General features: G+C 43.7%; 1 protein-coding gene and 1 pseudogene across 1 annotated transcript; one reads left to right on the top strand and one right to left on the bottom strand.

The window, feature by feature from the left end:
* Nucleotides 1-401: 401 nt before the first annotated feature.
* On the bottom strand, nucleotides 402-9,818 carry LOC122125605 (annotated as a pseudogene).
* A 6,563-nt stretch (nucleotides 9,819-16,381) lies between these two features.
* On the top strand, nucleotides 16,382-17,293 carry LOC122125604 (vomeronasal type-1 receptor 90-like). The gene has a single exon (XM_042700120.1). The coding sequence runs from the start codon at nucleotides 16,382-16,384 to the stop codon at nucleotides 17,291-17,293; it is 912 nt and encodes a 303-aa protein (XP_042556054.1).
* The last annotated feature ends 277 nt before the right edge of the window (nucleotides 17,294-17,570 follow it).

Here is a 17,570-nt window from a genome sequence, read left to right as displayed (position 1 = left end):
TGAGATTCCATAACTTGTCCTGTGATAACGGAGAGGTTTGCCTTCTTCAGCTTCAGAGCTGGTTTTGGTCATTAAAATTTTAAGTATCAAACCAGTACTTTTCAGCCACAGTATCTTCACTCTGAGAAAATCTTCTTCACAATGAACTTAATATCCTCATGCTCAATTCTTAGACAACACAATTTAAATACTAGATGCACACCACATGCCCTGGCTGCAAACTGCTTTTCTTGACAAGTATGAAGTCCTTCAAGGAGGTATGGTTAAAGCTGTATTACTGAACTGTGCTGGTAAATATCACACAATTTTTTATCATGTTGCAACCTTTGTTTCCAATTTAGTGACTGCTGCTATGGGATTAGACAGCATCAGTGACAACATTATTAGGTTTGTTTTGTTTTTCAACTATGATTTAGTAGCAACGAAATTCACATATCTCGAACTAAGGCTTTCAAGAACCTGGCATAATAGAATGACTTTTCATCCTGTATAATTTTATCTTTTAGTAACTTCCCGAATTCTGTGAGATCATCTCTTGAAGATGGGTTCATAGCATCTATCCCACAAACTGTATCATTCACACAAAACCTTTCTTTTGCTAGTACAAGATCTGACTCTTCCTGTAGTTTCTGTAGCTGCAGTTTATCTGCTAATTGTTCTTCTGGTGTTAGCACTTGAGGTTCTTCAGATTCTTCTCATCTCCTTTTAATATCTTCTTGCCTTTTCTTCTGTTGTCGTTCTTTTTTCTTTTATTTTCTACTCTATTTTTCTTTCTTTCCTGAATTTTTTATTTCTGGTTTTACTTCTGCTGCTTCTTTTGATTCCTCTTCTTCATCATAATCATCATCATCATCATCATCATCATCATTCCAGTTACCTTTGACGTCCTTGTCCTCGCCTTCCCATTGGTCCCCACAGGCCAGGTGGCGAGCTTGTGGATGAGGTAGCCTGGGAGCCGCCAAGAGGTGGGGTGGTGAGATGAGTCACCAGGCTGGCTCTCTTTGGCCCACAAGAGCATGTTAGGCCCATCCCTAGTTTGACTCTTAATCTCCTGTTCTGTTGCCTTAGTGTTTTATCATAGTGGGAGATTCATTTTTACATTGACTTAGTGGCGATTTTGGTTTTGTCTTTTACCTCTACAAATAGATTTGTCTCCTGTCATTTTGGTTCTGTTATTCTGATTGCATTTTCTATCAAGGCACGGCTAAAATAAAAGCAGAGTCAATACAAGGCTCCACAGAGTTTTTCAGAAAAGCAGAAGGCATTTCCACCTCTGGAGTGTTTGGCACACTCCTCCTTTGAAGCAGATTTTAATTCCTTACCCAGTAATTTCCCCCACTGTGGAATTTTACCATAGGAACTATTGCACTTCGAAACATTTCTAGGGTGCTATAAATTTTGTTTCTAGTGCTGGAGCTTGGACTCAGGACTTGTTCCTTTGCTTTGCTCTGTATTCGAGATAAGATGTGTTTTAAAAATGAGAGTCTCGATACACTCTGCAAGATGGCGACGGGCAGTAGGGAAATGCCACAGCTCTCTCCAACCAAAAAGAGAGTTCGAGTTCCAACGTTTAATCTCCCCAAGAGACCGACAACAACAAAAAGACGAACACTCAGAGAAAAACCAAAGGTGGAAAATAACAAAAAAAGAAAGAGAGGAAAAGAAGAATTTCAGAATAGAGAAGAGCAAAGACCCCTCCCTCAATCTTTACTGGCCGCACGGCAGTGCACCAAGCCGCTGGCCAGCCGGCCCAGCGGGGGCTGCCGGAGCCACAGAGACACAGGGGGCTGCTTGCAGATCACCAGGTACCGGATTGCAGAACAGCGGATCGCCAGGAACAGAGAAACCTACCAGCCGGGAGTCTCCACGAGGATCCCACCCCCACCCCTCACTCTCCACCGGAGCGGAGAGGCTCCATCCCGCCAAAGCCGCCCGGCACCAGCAGCGCGACAAAGGGACCTGTCGGCAGACCACCCACCCAATCGCGATCGCAACTACCAGGCGGGGGGCCGCCCAACCCAGCCCGCAACCACCCCAACTGAACTCGGATTGCAACAACAACTGACGACCTACAGGGTGAGTACCCAACAGGGGACAGTGAATCCATCAAGGGAGACCAGAGCTGGAGGGAATCCCCAGACCCTGACCTAGACTCCCTACCCCAACACCCGGACCACAGGACCCACTAAAACTGGGAACTGTTTGAGAGCTCCACCAGCCGGTGGAGCACACTCTGCTGGCCAGGCCAGAGCAAGAGCGCCCCTTGAAGGGAGCTTAAATGCCCAAGCCAGGAACAGCGCCCCTGGGTCAAGACTACCAACAGTAGAAGAAATTTGAACTGTGTCCTCCAGGCTGCATAACCTAGGTGGTATACACATTAGCACAGGCCTAACGAGCGCGCTCCAGGCTGGGGCCGGAACCGGGCACGGGGACCGGCGCCTGAACAAAGCAAAAAGGGTCAGAAGTGGGGCTGTGGCTCAAATGGTAGGGTGCCAGCCTTGAGCTGAAGAGCAGAGGGACAGCACCCAAACCTAGAGTTCAAGCCCACAACCAGCCCAAAACAAACAAGTAAAAACACATCAGGAGCCCATAGCAGACTCCAGTATTTGGGAGAGTGCATCCAGAGCATCTGATCTTCCCAAGAGCACCCGCAGGAGCAAACACAAGCAGTCTAGGCTGCTCAACCCTTCCAAAGGCGGGAATTGCTACAGCAGAGAGCTGAGAATCCTAAGTAAGTCAGAATAGCAGCTGGAAATAGGCTCCCAACAGAATCCAGATCAGGCACAGACTCTCTCTACCAATACAGAATCAGCAACCAAGCAAAGACAGACACACCAAAACAAAATTGAAGAGCAGTCTCCTGAACCCCCATGCGAAAATCACAGAGAAAAATCACAAGGTTTACCACCACCCAGGACAGCAAGCTCACCTCAAAAGCCAGCAGCCACGCAGGGGAGAGCCCCAGTGGGAGCAAAGCAGGAATGGAAGACAAAAACTACATCCAAGGGTTGCTGGAGGCAATGACTCAAGAAATAAAGCGAGAAATGGATCAGAAATTGAAAGAGCACAAGGATGAACTATCAAAAGATATACAGGATATCAAACAAAAGTTGGATGCAAAAATAGAAGCTGCACAAACCTCAGTAAGAAGTGAGATACATGCCAAATTAGAGGTAATGCATACTGATCTCACCTCATTGAGAGGTGAGATCAGTACTCTGAGAACCAACATTGAATCCATAAAGGGATCCATTTCCACCATGCAAACCACAATAGAAGCCACGGTCAACAGAGTGAATGAAATGGAAGGTAGAGTGTCAGATACAGAAGACAGAATACACCAACTGGACCAAAAAGTGACAGATATGGAAAAATCACTCAAATTAAACCAAAGGGAAATTCAAGAGCAAGCAGATAATGCTAAAAAATTTAACCTTCGCATAATCGGAGTGGACGAAGGTGAGGAATTCCAGAGCAAGGGAATGCAACACCTATTTAACAAGATAGTCAATGAAAATTTTCCCCACCTCAAAAACGACCATCTTAACTACATCACAAAAGCTTATCGAACACCCAACAAGCAAGATCCCAGGAGAAACACTTCTAGGCACATTATAGTAAAAATGATGGATCTGAATAATAAGGAAACAATCCTGCATGCAGCAAAAATGAAGAAGGAGCTATACTACAACGGGAAAAAAATTAGAATCACTGCAGATCTCTCCACACAAACAATGAATGCAAGAAAAGCCTGGGAAAGCACCATACGAGCCCTGAGAGCCAATAACTGCCAACCCAGACTGATATACCCGGCAAAGCTAGCATTCACATTCGATGGAGAACTGAAAACTTTTAATAGCAAAGAAAAACTAAATGAATACATAAACATTAAGCCAGCATTACAAAGAATTCTAAGAGGGGGGACACAACCTGAAGAAAGCAACCAGGAACTGGGACCTGCCCCAAACAGGCATTACTCAAAGTCTAACTGAGCAAGCACAGGAGGAAAGGAAAGAAGAAAAACTTAGGAAAACGGAATGGCAGGGACAACAATGCATCTCTCTATACTTTCTCTTAATATAAATGGGCTGAATTCGCCAATTAAAAGAAAACGAACTGAGGACTGGATCAGAAAACAAGACCCATCCATCTGTTGCCTTCAGGAGACCCACCTCTCAGCCAAACATACAAACAAACTCAGAGTGAAGGGGTGGAAAAGGATCTACCAATCAAATTCCCCCAATAAGAAAGCAGGTGTAGCTATCCTGATATCTGACAAAATAAACTTTTCATTAAAATCAGTACAGAAAGACAAGGACGGACACTACATACTAATAAAGGGAACAATCCAAGAGGAGGATATAACCATCATCAACTTATATGCCCCAAATATCGGTGCACCCAGATATGTTAAACAAATGCTCTCAAACTTACAGAATAAAATAGATTCCAATACGATAATACTAGGAGACTTTAACACGCCACTCTCACCAAAGGACAGGTCTACCAACCAGAGGATTGGCAAAGAAGCTACTGAATTAAGTGAGGCCATACTTCAAGCGGAATTAACTGACATCTACAGAGTATTTCATCCTAAAACAACACAGTACACATTCTTCTCAGCAGCTCATGGAACTTTCTCCAAAATAGACCATATCATAGTTCATGCAAGGAACTTAAGCAAATACAAAGGGATCGACATAATCCCCTGTATCCTATCTGACCACAGTGGAATCAAGCTAGCTCTCAATAACAAAGCATACCGCAGAAATTTCTCTAATACATGGAAATTGAACAGCACACTCCTTAACAAGGCCTGGGTAACAGAAGAGATCAGAGAAGAAATAAAGCATTTCCTACAACTCAATGAAAATGAAAACACCTCACAAAGAAACTTGTGGGACACAGCAAAAGCAGTCCTGAGGGGCAAATTTATTGCCCTCAGTGCCCACATCAAGAGAATGGAGACAGACCAAGTAAATAATCTCATGTTGCAACTAAAACAGCTAGAAAAACAAGAAAAAATGGGACCTAAAGCTACTAGACGAAGCCAGATAACCAAATTGAGAGCAGAGATTAACCAATTAGAAAATCAGAAAACCATAACCAAAATAAACCAAACAAAAAGCTGGTTCTTTGAAAAAATAAACAAAATTGATGGCCCGTTGGCAAGATTAATTTAAAAAAGAAGAGAGGAAACCCATATTAATAGGATTAGGGATGCCACCGGAAACATCACAACACGTACCCAAGATATCCAAACAATTCTAACAGACTACTTTCAAAAGCTATACTCTCTAAAGGAAGAAAATCTGGAGGAAATGGATGCATTTTTAGAGAAATACAAGTTACCCAAACTGAGCAAAGAAGAAGTTAACCAATTAAATAAGCCAATATCCTATAATGAGATACAGGAAGCTATCAAAAGTCTTCCAACAAAAAAAAGCCCAGGACCAGATGGATTCACAGCAGAATTCTATAAGACCTTTAAAGAAGAACTAATACCCATACTCCTCAAGCTCTTCAGAGAAACAGAGAAGGAGGGAGCTATCCCAAACTCATTCTACGAAGCCAATATCACACTCATCCCCAACCCAGGCAAAGACCCAACCAAAAAGGAGAATTACAGGCCAATCTCCTTGATGAACACAGAGGCAAAGATCCTTAACAAGATTCTAGCTAACAGAATCCAGAAACACATTAAAAAAATAATACACTATGATCAGGTAGGCTTCATCCCAGAGACACAGGGATGGTTTAACATACGTAAGTCAATAAATGTAATCCAGCATATCAACAGAGCCAAGATCAAGAATCACATGATTATCGCCACAGATGCAGAAAAGGCCTTTGATAAAATTCAACATTCATTCATGCTAAAAGCTCTGGAGAAAATAGGAATAGAAGGAACATTTCTAAAAACAATAAAAGCCATTTATGACAGACCAATAGCCAATATTATACTTAATGGGGAAAAGCTACAACCAATCCTCCTAAAAACAGGAACAAGGCAAGGATGCCCACTGTCTCCACTCCTCTTCAACATAGTCCTAGAACCCTTAGCCAGGGCAATAAGGCAAGAAAAAGACATTAAAGGGATCCGCATAGGGAAAGAAGAAGTTAAACTATCCCTTTTTGCAGACGACATGATACTATACCTCCACGATCCCAAAAACTCCATCCCCAAACTTTTAGAAATCATAAGTCACTTCGGCAAAATAGCAGGATACAAAATAAACCCACAAAAATCAGTTGCCTTCCTATACACTGATAACGCACAGGAAGAGAGGGAAATAATGGGAGCAACCCCATTCACAATAACCTCCCAAAAAATAAAATATTTAGGAATTAACCTAACCAAAGATGTAAAAGAACTATTTAATGAGAACTATAAAAAGTTAAAGAAAGAAATTGCAGAAGACACTAGGAAATGGAAAGACCTCCCATGCTCCTGGATAGGCCGACTTAATATAGTAGAGATGGTGATACTTCCAAAACTAATATACAAATTCAATGCAATTCCTATTAAAATCCCAATGACGTACATCACTGAAACACAGAAAACAGTCCAAAAATTTATATGGAACAACAAAAGACCTAGAATAGCCAAAACAATTCTAGGGGATAAAGACAATATGGGAGGGCTATCCATACCGAACTTCAAACTCTACTACAGAGCTATAATCACAAAGACAGCATGGTACTGGCACAAAAACAGACCCGAAGACCAATGGAACAGAATAGAAGATCCAGATATAAATCCACAGGCCTACAGCCAGCTGATATTTGACAAAGGAGCCAAAGATATAAAATGGAAGAAACACAGCCTCTTCAACCGCTGGTGCTGGGAAAACTGGGCAGCCACATGCAGAAAACTAAAAGTGGACCCCAGCCTATCACCATGCACCAACATCAACTCAAAATGGATTAAAGACCTTAACATTAAACCTGAATCTCTGAAACTACTACAGGACAGAGTAGGAGAGACACTTGAACTAATAGGCACAGGAAGGAACTTCCTGAACAGAGTCCCAGGGTCACAACAAGTTGGAGAGAGACTCGACAAATGGGACTACCTTAAAATAAAAAGCTTCTGCACAGCTAAATCTATCGCAACTAAGCTAGAAAGACAACCAACTAATTGGGAAAAAATATTTACCAGCAATATATCAGACAAGGGGTTAACATCCTGTATATACAGGGAACTCAAGAAACTAATCCCTCCCAAACCTAACAAACCAATTACTAAATGGGCAAGGGAACTAAAGAGGGACTTCTCAAATGAAGAAATAAAAATGGCAAAGAAACACATGAGGAAATGTTCATCATCCCTGGTGGTGAAGGAAATGCAAATAAAGATAACCCTGAGATACCACCTTACCCCAGTCAGAATGTCCCACATCCACAAATCAGCCAACGACAAATGCTGGAGGGGATGTGGAGAAAGAGGAACCCTATTACACTGCTGGTGGGAATGTACACTTATACAACCACTTTGGAAAGCAGTCTGGAGGGTCCTTAGAAAGCTAAAGATTGACCTCCCTTACGACCCAGTCATACCACTTCTAGGCATCTACCCTGAACAACAGGAACCAATATACAAGGACACGTGCACCTCCATGTTTATTGCAGCACTGTTCACAATAGCTAGGATATGGAAACAACCTAGGTGCCCCACCACAGATGAATGGATCCAAAAATTGTGGTATCTATACACAATGGAATATTATGCAGCCATTAGAAATGACAAAATAATGGCATTTGCAGGGAAATGGATGGAGCTAGAAGGAATCATGTTGAGCGAGGTAAGCCAAGAACGAAGAGACAAACGGTACATGGTCTCCCTGATAAGTGGATGCTAAATCCAAAAGGTTAGGTGATACGACAAAACTAACAGGACTTAAGAAACAAAGAACTCCCGCTCATCTGGTTGAACCACTACTAAATATCCCCATGCTGCTGATCACAAATATGGTATATAACATGTGAACACTGTTATATATTACAGACTGTGGTAGACAATTTGCTCCAGGGAAGTTAGAATGAACTTGTGACTTTGAAATTATGTAATCATTTAATCACAATCAAAAAAAAAAAAAAAAGAACCTCGGGGAAGGGAGGGAGGGAGGGGATGGTAGGGGGAAAACAATGGAGGGGGCAACAATGTTCAAGAGGAAGTGTACTCATAACCTCACTCATGTAACTGTAACCCTCTGTATAGTAGCTTTACAATAAAATAAATAAATAAATAAAAATGAGAGTCTCTGTCTGTGCACTAGAGGCTCATGCCTGTAATCCTAGGTACTCAGGAGGCTGAGATCTGAGGATCATGGTTCAAAGCAAATCCAGGCCTGAATGTCCGTAAGACTCATATTTCCAATTAACCACCACAAAAACCAGAAATCCTGCTGTGGCTCAAGTGGTAGAGCGCTCACCTTGAGCAAAGGAGCTGAGTGACAGTGCCCAGTCCCAGACTTCAAGCCCCATGACTGACAAAAAAAAAATTGAGATTTGAAGATCAGGATTCAAAGCCAGCCCATTCAGAAGAGTCTGTGAGACTTATCTCCAAAGAACCAGCATAAAGATGGAAATGTAGCTATTAGCACTGAACAATACAAAAAAAAAGAGTTCATGGATAAAACTTAGGCCCTAAAATCAAGCCCCAGGATTTCACACAGACAGACAGACAGACAGACACACACACACACACACACACACACAGGCGGCACACACACCAATCCAAAGAACAAAGGAAACTCCTTTTAACATGCAAATTTGTCACACAAGCCCACAGTTCCTCCTCGCTGAGGAACTAGGAAGTATATCATGAACAACACGTTGCCATAATCGCAGACGTTACTGTCCCCTAAGATCCTGTGGAAGTCTTGGGATCCTGTTCCTGTAATGTCACCCCTGGGCCTGAAAGAGAACTTCATCTTCTGCATATTCTCCCTGAAGCTCAATTTGGAATGGATCCATAACCAGTGCACTGATATTTCTCTCCTGTATCAACTGTCTGGCTGGTCTATATATCAAAACATCACAAAACCTATCAGTGATGTTCTCGGGTGAATCAATATGAAGCTTTTCTTCATAGCCCAGCTGTACATAGGTGTCATGGGGAACTCCCTGCCCTCCATGCTCTATCTGTACATGTTTTTATTCCAACGTCATCTAAAGAAGCCCAGCAATGCCATCTTGATGCATCTGACTATGATCAACTTGCCTAACACCATGTTCACAATGGTGCCAGATATCATGGTGTCCTTAGAGTCTAGCACTTTCTGGATGATGTGGGCTGCAAGGCGGTGGTGTACCTCTTCAGAGTCATCTAGGTGCTTTCCATCTGTACCACCTCGCTCCTCAGTGCATTTCAAGCCAACACCATCAGCTCCAGCTGTGCCCAGTGCGTGTGGCTTAAATCTAAATCTTCAGTGTGGATTTCCCCTTCTTTTCTCTTCTTCTGGGTTGCCAGTATGCTCGTGTAGGTCCCAGTCATTAAGGCTCTGAAAGCCCAGTCATTTTACTGTTGTTGGTTCTGGGTTTTCCTATGCATATTGTCATACTCGATAGAGAGAAGAAAATAGATCATGGCATCTTCTTATTCTGAGACCTTATGTTTGTAATCTTCATGCTAACCACCCGCCTCCACATGTTGACACCCCTCTCCCGACACCCCAAGAGAGACATGTACCTTTACAGTCCCAGCATCGCTACCTAGCCATCACCTAGCCATCACTACCTAGCCTAGCCAAAATCACCCACATCACCCTGCTGCTCGTCAGCTGCTTCATGTGTTTCTGTTGCTCCAACAACATCATGAATGTTTTTCCTTTTACACAGTAGAGAAAATACCAATGTTGGACATGATCATTTGTATTTTATCATGCTGCCCAATCGTGTCCCCTTGTTTCCTCATGAAGTATAATATAATTCTTTCCAATGTAGCACCTCCCTCACATTGATGACAATTACCAGTTGTCAGAAAGCATTCAGTGGCTGATTGGACAGCCAAAATCTTTGTTCAAAGGCAGAGAAGATTCTACTAATGTATATGGGAAAAAAAACTTTGTGGGTATGGAGCACTTGAAGTGTAGTTTGAATGAAGATATGCCGGATTATGTTTTTGTTGTTGTTGTTGTTGTTGTATTTGCCAATCCTGGGGCTTGATTTCAGGGCCTGGGATCTCTCCCTTTTGCTCAAGGCTACCACTCTACCACTTGAGCCATAGCACCACTTGTAGCTTTTTCTCTTTATGTGGTAGTGAGGAATCAAACCTGAGGCTTCATGCATGCAAGGCGAGCACTCTATCTCAAGAGCATTTATAAAAGAGAACAGAAATAACATGATCATATCAATACATGCACAAAAGCCCTGGGACAAAAGTCAACATCACTTCATAATAAAAGCGCCAAAGAAACTAGGAAGAGAAGGGAGGGCGTGCTTCCACATCACAACGGCTCTGTGTGATCATCTATAGTTCACCCTGTTCTAAATGAGGAAAACTGAAAACGTCTGCATAAGGGAGAAAGGAGGCCATGTAGGCTCTCCATCTCTGATGCCATTTACTTAGTGCCTGGACCTTTAACCAAAGCAATGTCAAAGAAACCAAAGGACCAAAATAGACTCAAAAGAGAAATTAATCCTATTTGCAGATGCTATGATCCTATACATAAAACATGAAAAACTCCAGTTGAATGACGCTTTTGTGCTACATGAACTCTAATGGCAAAGCAGCAGGAAACAAGCTAAATATACACTTATTGGAAGCTTTTCTATGCACAAAGAACAATCACTCTGAGTAGCAGTGATTATAACAATCTCACTGAAACTGCTCTCCAAGCTGATATCATAATTATCAGCCCCGTGACAGTGGCTCACACTAGTCCTCCTAGCTATTCAGGTTTCTGAGATCTAAAAACCAAGGTTCAAAGGCAGCCTATGCAGGCTTATGTCCAATAAGCCACTAAAAAGCCAGAATTGAAACTGTTGCTCAAGTGGTAGGGGACCAGATTTGAGCACAAATACTCAGAGAGAGCATCCAAGCCCCGAGTTGAAAGCTTTAGCAAACACACACACACACACACACACACACACACACACATGGGTTTCATACAAATTCATGTTAATTACATTTCTCTCTCTCCCTCTCTTTTTGTCAGTCATGGGGTTTGAACTCTGAGCCTGGGCGCTGTCCCTCAGCTCTTCAGCTCAAGTCAAGCAATCTACTACTTGAGCCACAGCACCACTTCCAGTTGTCTGGTGTTTTATAGGAGATAAGAATCTCGCAGATTTTCTTGCCCTGGCTGGCGTTGCACCACCATCCTCAGATCTCAGCCTCCTGAGTAGCTAGGATGACAGGCATGAGCCACTGGCGACCCGCAATCTCATTTCTCCTTAAATACAGCGTCTTCCAGTGATAAGTTAACACAACATAGTTCTAGTTCATTTTATATCTTCCTTTTTTGGCTGGGTGGCAGAAGTTTCAGGTAATGGGGTCTAAACTCTGGGCCTGGGCGCTGTCCCTCAGCTCTTCAGCTCAAGGCAAGCACTCTACCACTTGAGCCACAGTGCCACTTCTGCCTTTTGTCTTTTTGCTTATGTGGTGCTGAGGAATCGAAACTAGGGCCTCATGCACAAAAGGCAAGCACTCTACCACTGAGCCACATTACCAGCCCCCATTTTCTATTTTTCTTTGTTAATCACCATTTTATACAAAGAAGAACACATTGTGATCATGACATCCCAACTTTGGGTGATCAATCAGTGAGCCAAGACAGAGACCCCATGGAGCTCAGTGCCAAGCCATGAATGCTGGGGGCTCAGTACTTCCCAGTGGAGGGCATAGTGCTCTCTGGACTCTCCCCTGCAGTGCTCAGGTTATTTCCTACCAGTGGTGTGAGAAGTAACTTTGAATGAGCTCTTAGCGTCTCCATTTGACTTTCTAGACACCGCTGGGACTGGGAGAACAGACAGACCTGCATCAGGAGACATGCTGTGCACATGGGACAGGGCACCTGACTGCTCTGGTCCATCACGATGACAAGAAATAAACAGGGTCAGAGTGACAGCAGCAGGGGACGAGCTGAGCAAACACCCTGGGGAACCCCTCCTTTCTCTTCTGGCTGATATGGGCACGCCTGATCAAGCCAGGCTTCCAAAGACACTCTGTGTGTCTGCAGTCCAGACAGCCACAAGAAGGATTCTGCAACTCTGAACCTTGGTTCAGAGCCAGAGGTGAGGTGAAGGCCCAACCTGCCCATCCCAGGTGAGCTGTGGTTTGCAGATTCACTTCTCTCCCTATTCCTTTTAGGTGCCAGTCCTAGGGACTGAATACAAGCCATTGGTGCTCAGATTTTTTTTAGCTGTTTTGACCAAGATTAGTTCTCTAACACTTGAGCCACAGCTCCAATGGTGTATTTTTTTAACTTATTTAGTTTTTGTAAAGATAAGCATCTCCTGGACATTTCCTGCTCTCATGAGCTTTGATCCCCAATCCTCACATCTCAGATTCCTGAGTAGCTAGGATTGCAGGTGTTCGTCACTGGCCCGTCTTCATTTTTCTGACTTGTGCTTGTGGTTGAATACACATCTTTCTTGTTTCTCTCAATGCTACCCTTTTCGTTCAGGCATTTGCTTGCTTTTTATTCTTTCGGATGTGCACACCTCAGCCGCTGTGGCACAACACTGCTTGGTTTCCTCCAGACGAGTCCTGCACAACTGCCAACTCACCCATGGTATGTTCCATCTTCTAGGCATATTAGGAGTACTTTCAAATGTATTTACAAGGGTAATCACAAAACCATGCAGTGTGTGTGTGTGTGTGTGTGTGTGTGTGTGTGTGTGTGTGTGTGTGTGTGTCATTGTGTGCCAGTCCTGGGGCTAGGACACTGTCACTAAATACTTTTGCTCAAAGATAACACTGTACCATGTGAGCTCTGGCTCCGCTTCCAGATTTGATGATTCTGTGGGGACACAAATCTCACAAACTTTTCTTACTTGAGCTGGCTTTTAACTGGGATCCTCAGATATCAGCCACCTGAGTAGCAGGTGAGCCACAAAATCTTCTTTCCCCAAGGGCTTGCATTTTCTCTACTGCTATCTCTAAAATTCCCATCTTAAATTAGCTTCACAGCTACTACTTTAATGGTGAACTTTTCCCCATCTTATTGGACACTGAGTGGTGGCTGTGTGAAACGTGGGCTTGTTCACAAGGAGGTGACGTGTTCTGTGTTTTCTGCTCTCCTTGTCCTCATCCCAGAACCCAGTCTGTAATGTTGGGGCTTCTTTCTGACATTGTTCTCTTGATCATTGTGTCTGAATCATCTCTTTGATTTCTGTGGCAGAAATTTTATAGTGCATATTCATAGTAGCAAGTTTTCACAGCAGATTTTTATCTTTCAATGTGTGGAGATAGAGTTTTTTCTGGGGCAGTTTTCATTCTATTTGTAAAGCACAATAATTTTGTTGGGAAATGTTGTTCAGCTGAAAAAAACTCTGCACCCTTATGGTTTCTCAGGACAGTGGATTGGCTTCATCAGTGTCTGAGAGAGAATAAATGGAATTTTATTCTGACTGGGTGAAACATGGCATTTAAGAAAGACTGGGTGTGTGGTTTCTCACGGCACATTGCTCAAGAGTATGAACTGCCTTGATCAGGTTTATTTATATCATTTCCATCTTTCCTTTATTTCCCCTGTTATTTCTGCTAATTTCTAAACTCTTTGTGAAAAATAATGCATTGCAATAGTTAATCCTAGTAACGTGAGTCCTATAATTGCTCAGTGGGTCATGGAATGAGATTCAGAGCAGAGAGCTTTATGGAAAATACACAGCCCAAGTCAATTCTTTCTGAGTGAGCTGCATTTAATACTCTTATTTCACACTGCTCTTCTGTCCAATAATAAGGGAAAACATAAAATAACAAGCTTCACTAGAAAGTTCTACAGGTGGGGCTGGGAAGGTGGCTCAGTGGTAGAGTGCTTGCCTTGCATGTATGAGGCCTTGGGTTCGATTCCTCAGCACCACATAAGCAAAAAGAAAAAAGCCAGAAGTGGCACTGTGGGTCAACTGGTAGAGCGCTAGCCTTGAGCTGAAGAGCTGAGGGACAGAGCCCAGGCCCAGACTTCAGGCCCCACGATGGGACCTAAAAAAAAAAAAAAAAGAAAGAAAGTTCTAGAGGTCATGCTAATTAAATTGAAAACTTGAGAGATAGCAGAAGAAAAAAGGCAAGCACTTCTTAAAAGATGATTTGGGTGTGTGAGGTTTACGCCTGTAATCCTAGCTACTCAGGAAACTGAGATCTGAGGATAACAGTTCAAAGCCAGCCTACGCAAGATAGTCCATGACACACTGATCTCCAATTATGCACCAAAAAGCCAGACACAAAGCTGTGGTTCAAGTCATAGAGGATCGGTCTTGAGAAAAAATTTTCAGAGACTATGCCCAGACCCAGAATCAAGACCCACGACCAATACACGTAGAAAAAGAAAATCTGGAAAGATCCTGATTACATAGGAAAGATAACACATATTACCAATATGAGAACATGATGAACATTTCTGAACCATAGCCAATATCACAATTCCTAACAATTCTAATTCATAAAAGTTAAACTGTCTCTGGAAGACACAATGGATGCTGAGGAGGGCAACACACAGAGTTGTCATGCTCAACAATTTGGCTGTTGCTTCTGGCCAGGAAATGGTGAGAATACTTCCGTGCAGCAGCAAAGAGGGCCACAGTGAATCTTTGTTGTGCAGGAGATTGTTCAGGAGAATGGGTTGAACAATGTTCTTACAGACTTGGTCAGGAAAAATGGGATACTAATTTAATTCAGTGCAAGTTTATTAAGGAACAAAGGATTCTATGTGATGAGAGAGAAAACACAAGAACAGTAGTGAGTGAGAATGATACAGGGGGAAAACTCTCACACATACAGAAAATAAGTCAGGCGCTGGTGGCTGATGCCTGTAATCTCAGCTACTCAGGAGGCTGAGATCTGAGGGTCATGGTTCAAAGCCAACCTAGGCAGAAGAGTCCGGGAGACCCTTATCTCCAAGAAACCACTACAAAAACGGAAGCGGTGCTGTGGCTCAAGATGTAGAGAGCTTGCCTGGAGCTGAAGAGCTCAGGGACAGCTCCCAGGCCCTGAGTTCAAGCCCATGACTGACAGAAAAAAATGTACACAAAATATTGGTTAGATATTTACCTTCTCGTATCTCTATACACCATGAAAAAAATCGTATTATGCTTGGTACAGGTGGCTCACGCCTGTAATACTAGCTATTCACGAGTCTGAGATCTAAGGATTGAGGTTCAAAGCCAACCCGGGTAGGAAAGTCCATGAGACTTTCATCTCCAATGAACCACAGAAAACCAGTAGTGGCTCTATGGCTCAAGTGGTAGAGTGTTTGCCTTGAGTTAATGAGTGGAGACAGCGCCCAGGCCCAGAGTTCAAGTTCCATGACCAACCAAAAAACCAAAAGTCATGTTGTTGCCATCCCCACAGGGATTTTACATGGATGTGCTATTTGTGCAACAGGTGTTCAAAAAATGAAGATTTTACAAAAAGTGAAGCCAATCAGATGCACAGGCTCCCAGTGCTCCTTGTACCATCCACTGCCGACCATGATGGAGCCCCAGGGACCACAGGAAGAGACAGCCAGTGATCTTCCTTCCTAACACCCCAGCCCAGTGTGGTGCCCTTGAATTCCCTCCTGATTCTAACATGTGTCTCCCCAGGTCCTTCCAGGCCCTACATCCCAGATTCAAAGGTCACAGCACATTCATGTCTGAAATACCGAGGTCAGAACACTTCCAACCTTCCAGAACTGGCAAATGGAACATTTTCCCCAGACTCCACTTAAAACAATTGTATGGGCCAGGCCCTGGTGGCTCATGCCTGTAATCCCAACTGCTCAGGAGGCAAAGATCTGAGGATCCAGGTTCAAAGTCAGGCCAGAAAGGGAAGTCCTTGAGACTCTGATCTCCAGTGATCCAATAACAAGCCAGAAATGGAGCTGTGGTTCAACTGGGATAGCACCAGCTTTGAGTAAAAAAGTTCAGTGACAGTACTCGGGCCCTGAGTTCAAATTTCATAAGCGGTATGAAAAACCCCCAAAAGAGAAAGTATTTTTAAATCATTGTTTAACACTCTAACTTTTGGCATTCATTCTAAGCCTGGCTTACGTGATAAAGAAATGGAGCACCATGAAGATTACCGCCTGCGGGACTAGAGCTTTCTCACCTTCCTGGCTGGGCAGCAGTCTTGCTTTGATTCTCAGCAACACACACATACACTCTCTCTCTCTCTCTCTTTCTCTCTCTCTCTCTCAAACACACACACACAAATACACACACACACACACACACACACATCATGACAGCCACTGCAGGTGACACTGTGTTCAGGCTGCTCTTTGTGTCTAAGGTGTGTCTGGGCATCCTGGAGAACTGTGTCCTCTTCCTGCTGTACGCGTACAGCTCCTTGTGCAAACCCTGGCTCCGGAAGCCCATTGCCATAGTTTTCATGCACCTGACCCTGGTCAACGCCTTGACCATCATTTTTGAGTCCGTGCCCTTCATCGTCTCCTCATATGGAGTCCTTTGTTTCTGGGGTGATGCCATGTGTAAGGCATTGCTGTTCCTCTTCATGGTCACTCGGGGACTATCTGCCTGCACTACCACATTCCTGAGTGCCTTCCAGGCCCTCACCATCAGCCGCACCTCTGCCCACTTGGTTTGGCTGAAAAGCCAATCCTCCGCGTGCAGCCTCCCCTCTCTGCTCACCTTCTGGATCTTGAATTCCATCATCTATTTCCACATGATCAAAACTGTGGAATCCAATTGCAATTTCACCGTCATGACCCGGGGATTTGCTCATCACTACTGTCAAACGAAGTTTGGAAGAGACACTCAAACGCCCATTATCAGCTCCGTCGTGCTGCAAGATGCTCTGTCCCTAGTCCTCATGGTGGCCCCCAGCCTCTACATGGTGACGCTCCTCTACCGACACCACCGCAGAGCCCGGCACCTCCACAGACCCAGCCTTGCCTCCCAGCCAGCGCCAGAGAACACAGCCACCCACACCATCCTGCTGCTGGTGAGCTGCTTCCTGTTCTTCCATTGCTCCAACAACATCGTGACTATGTATTCCTTGCACACGCTGGAGAAATTGAACAAATCCAAGGGTGTGCTTGTGATGTTGTCCTTCAGCTACCCCACCGTCTGCCCGTTCTTGCTCATGAAGAATAAGAGAATCAATTCACAATGGATTACTCACTCATGTTAAACCAAGAATGATCCATTGTAAGAGGAAGTGAAGACCAGACCATGGTGTTGATCCAACTCTGCTCACCTCATCCTTGCTGTTTGTAGGATGATAGAAACACCACAGAAGCCTGGAGCCAGTGTCTCAGGCCTATCATTCTACTTTTCAGGATGCTAACACCTGAGGATACAGGTTCAAAGCTAGCCCAGGCAGGAATGTCCATGAGACTAGACTATCTAATTGAACATCAAAGGACCTAGAGTGAAGCTCTGTGGATTGAGCACTAGACAAGTTACTC

The sequence above is a fragment of the Dipodomys spectabilis genome, unplaced genomic scaffold (genome assembly GCF_019054845.1).
Source record: "Dipodomys spectabilis isolate Male_0828 unplaced genomic scaffold, ASM1905484v1 ptg000266l, whole genome shotgun sequence".
Classification (NCBI taxonomy): Eukaryota; Metazoa; Chordata; class Mammalia; order Rodentia; family Heteromyidae; genus Dipodomys; species Dipodomys spectabilis.
This window is presented reverse-complemented; position numbering and strand designations above follow the sequence as displayed.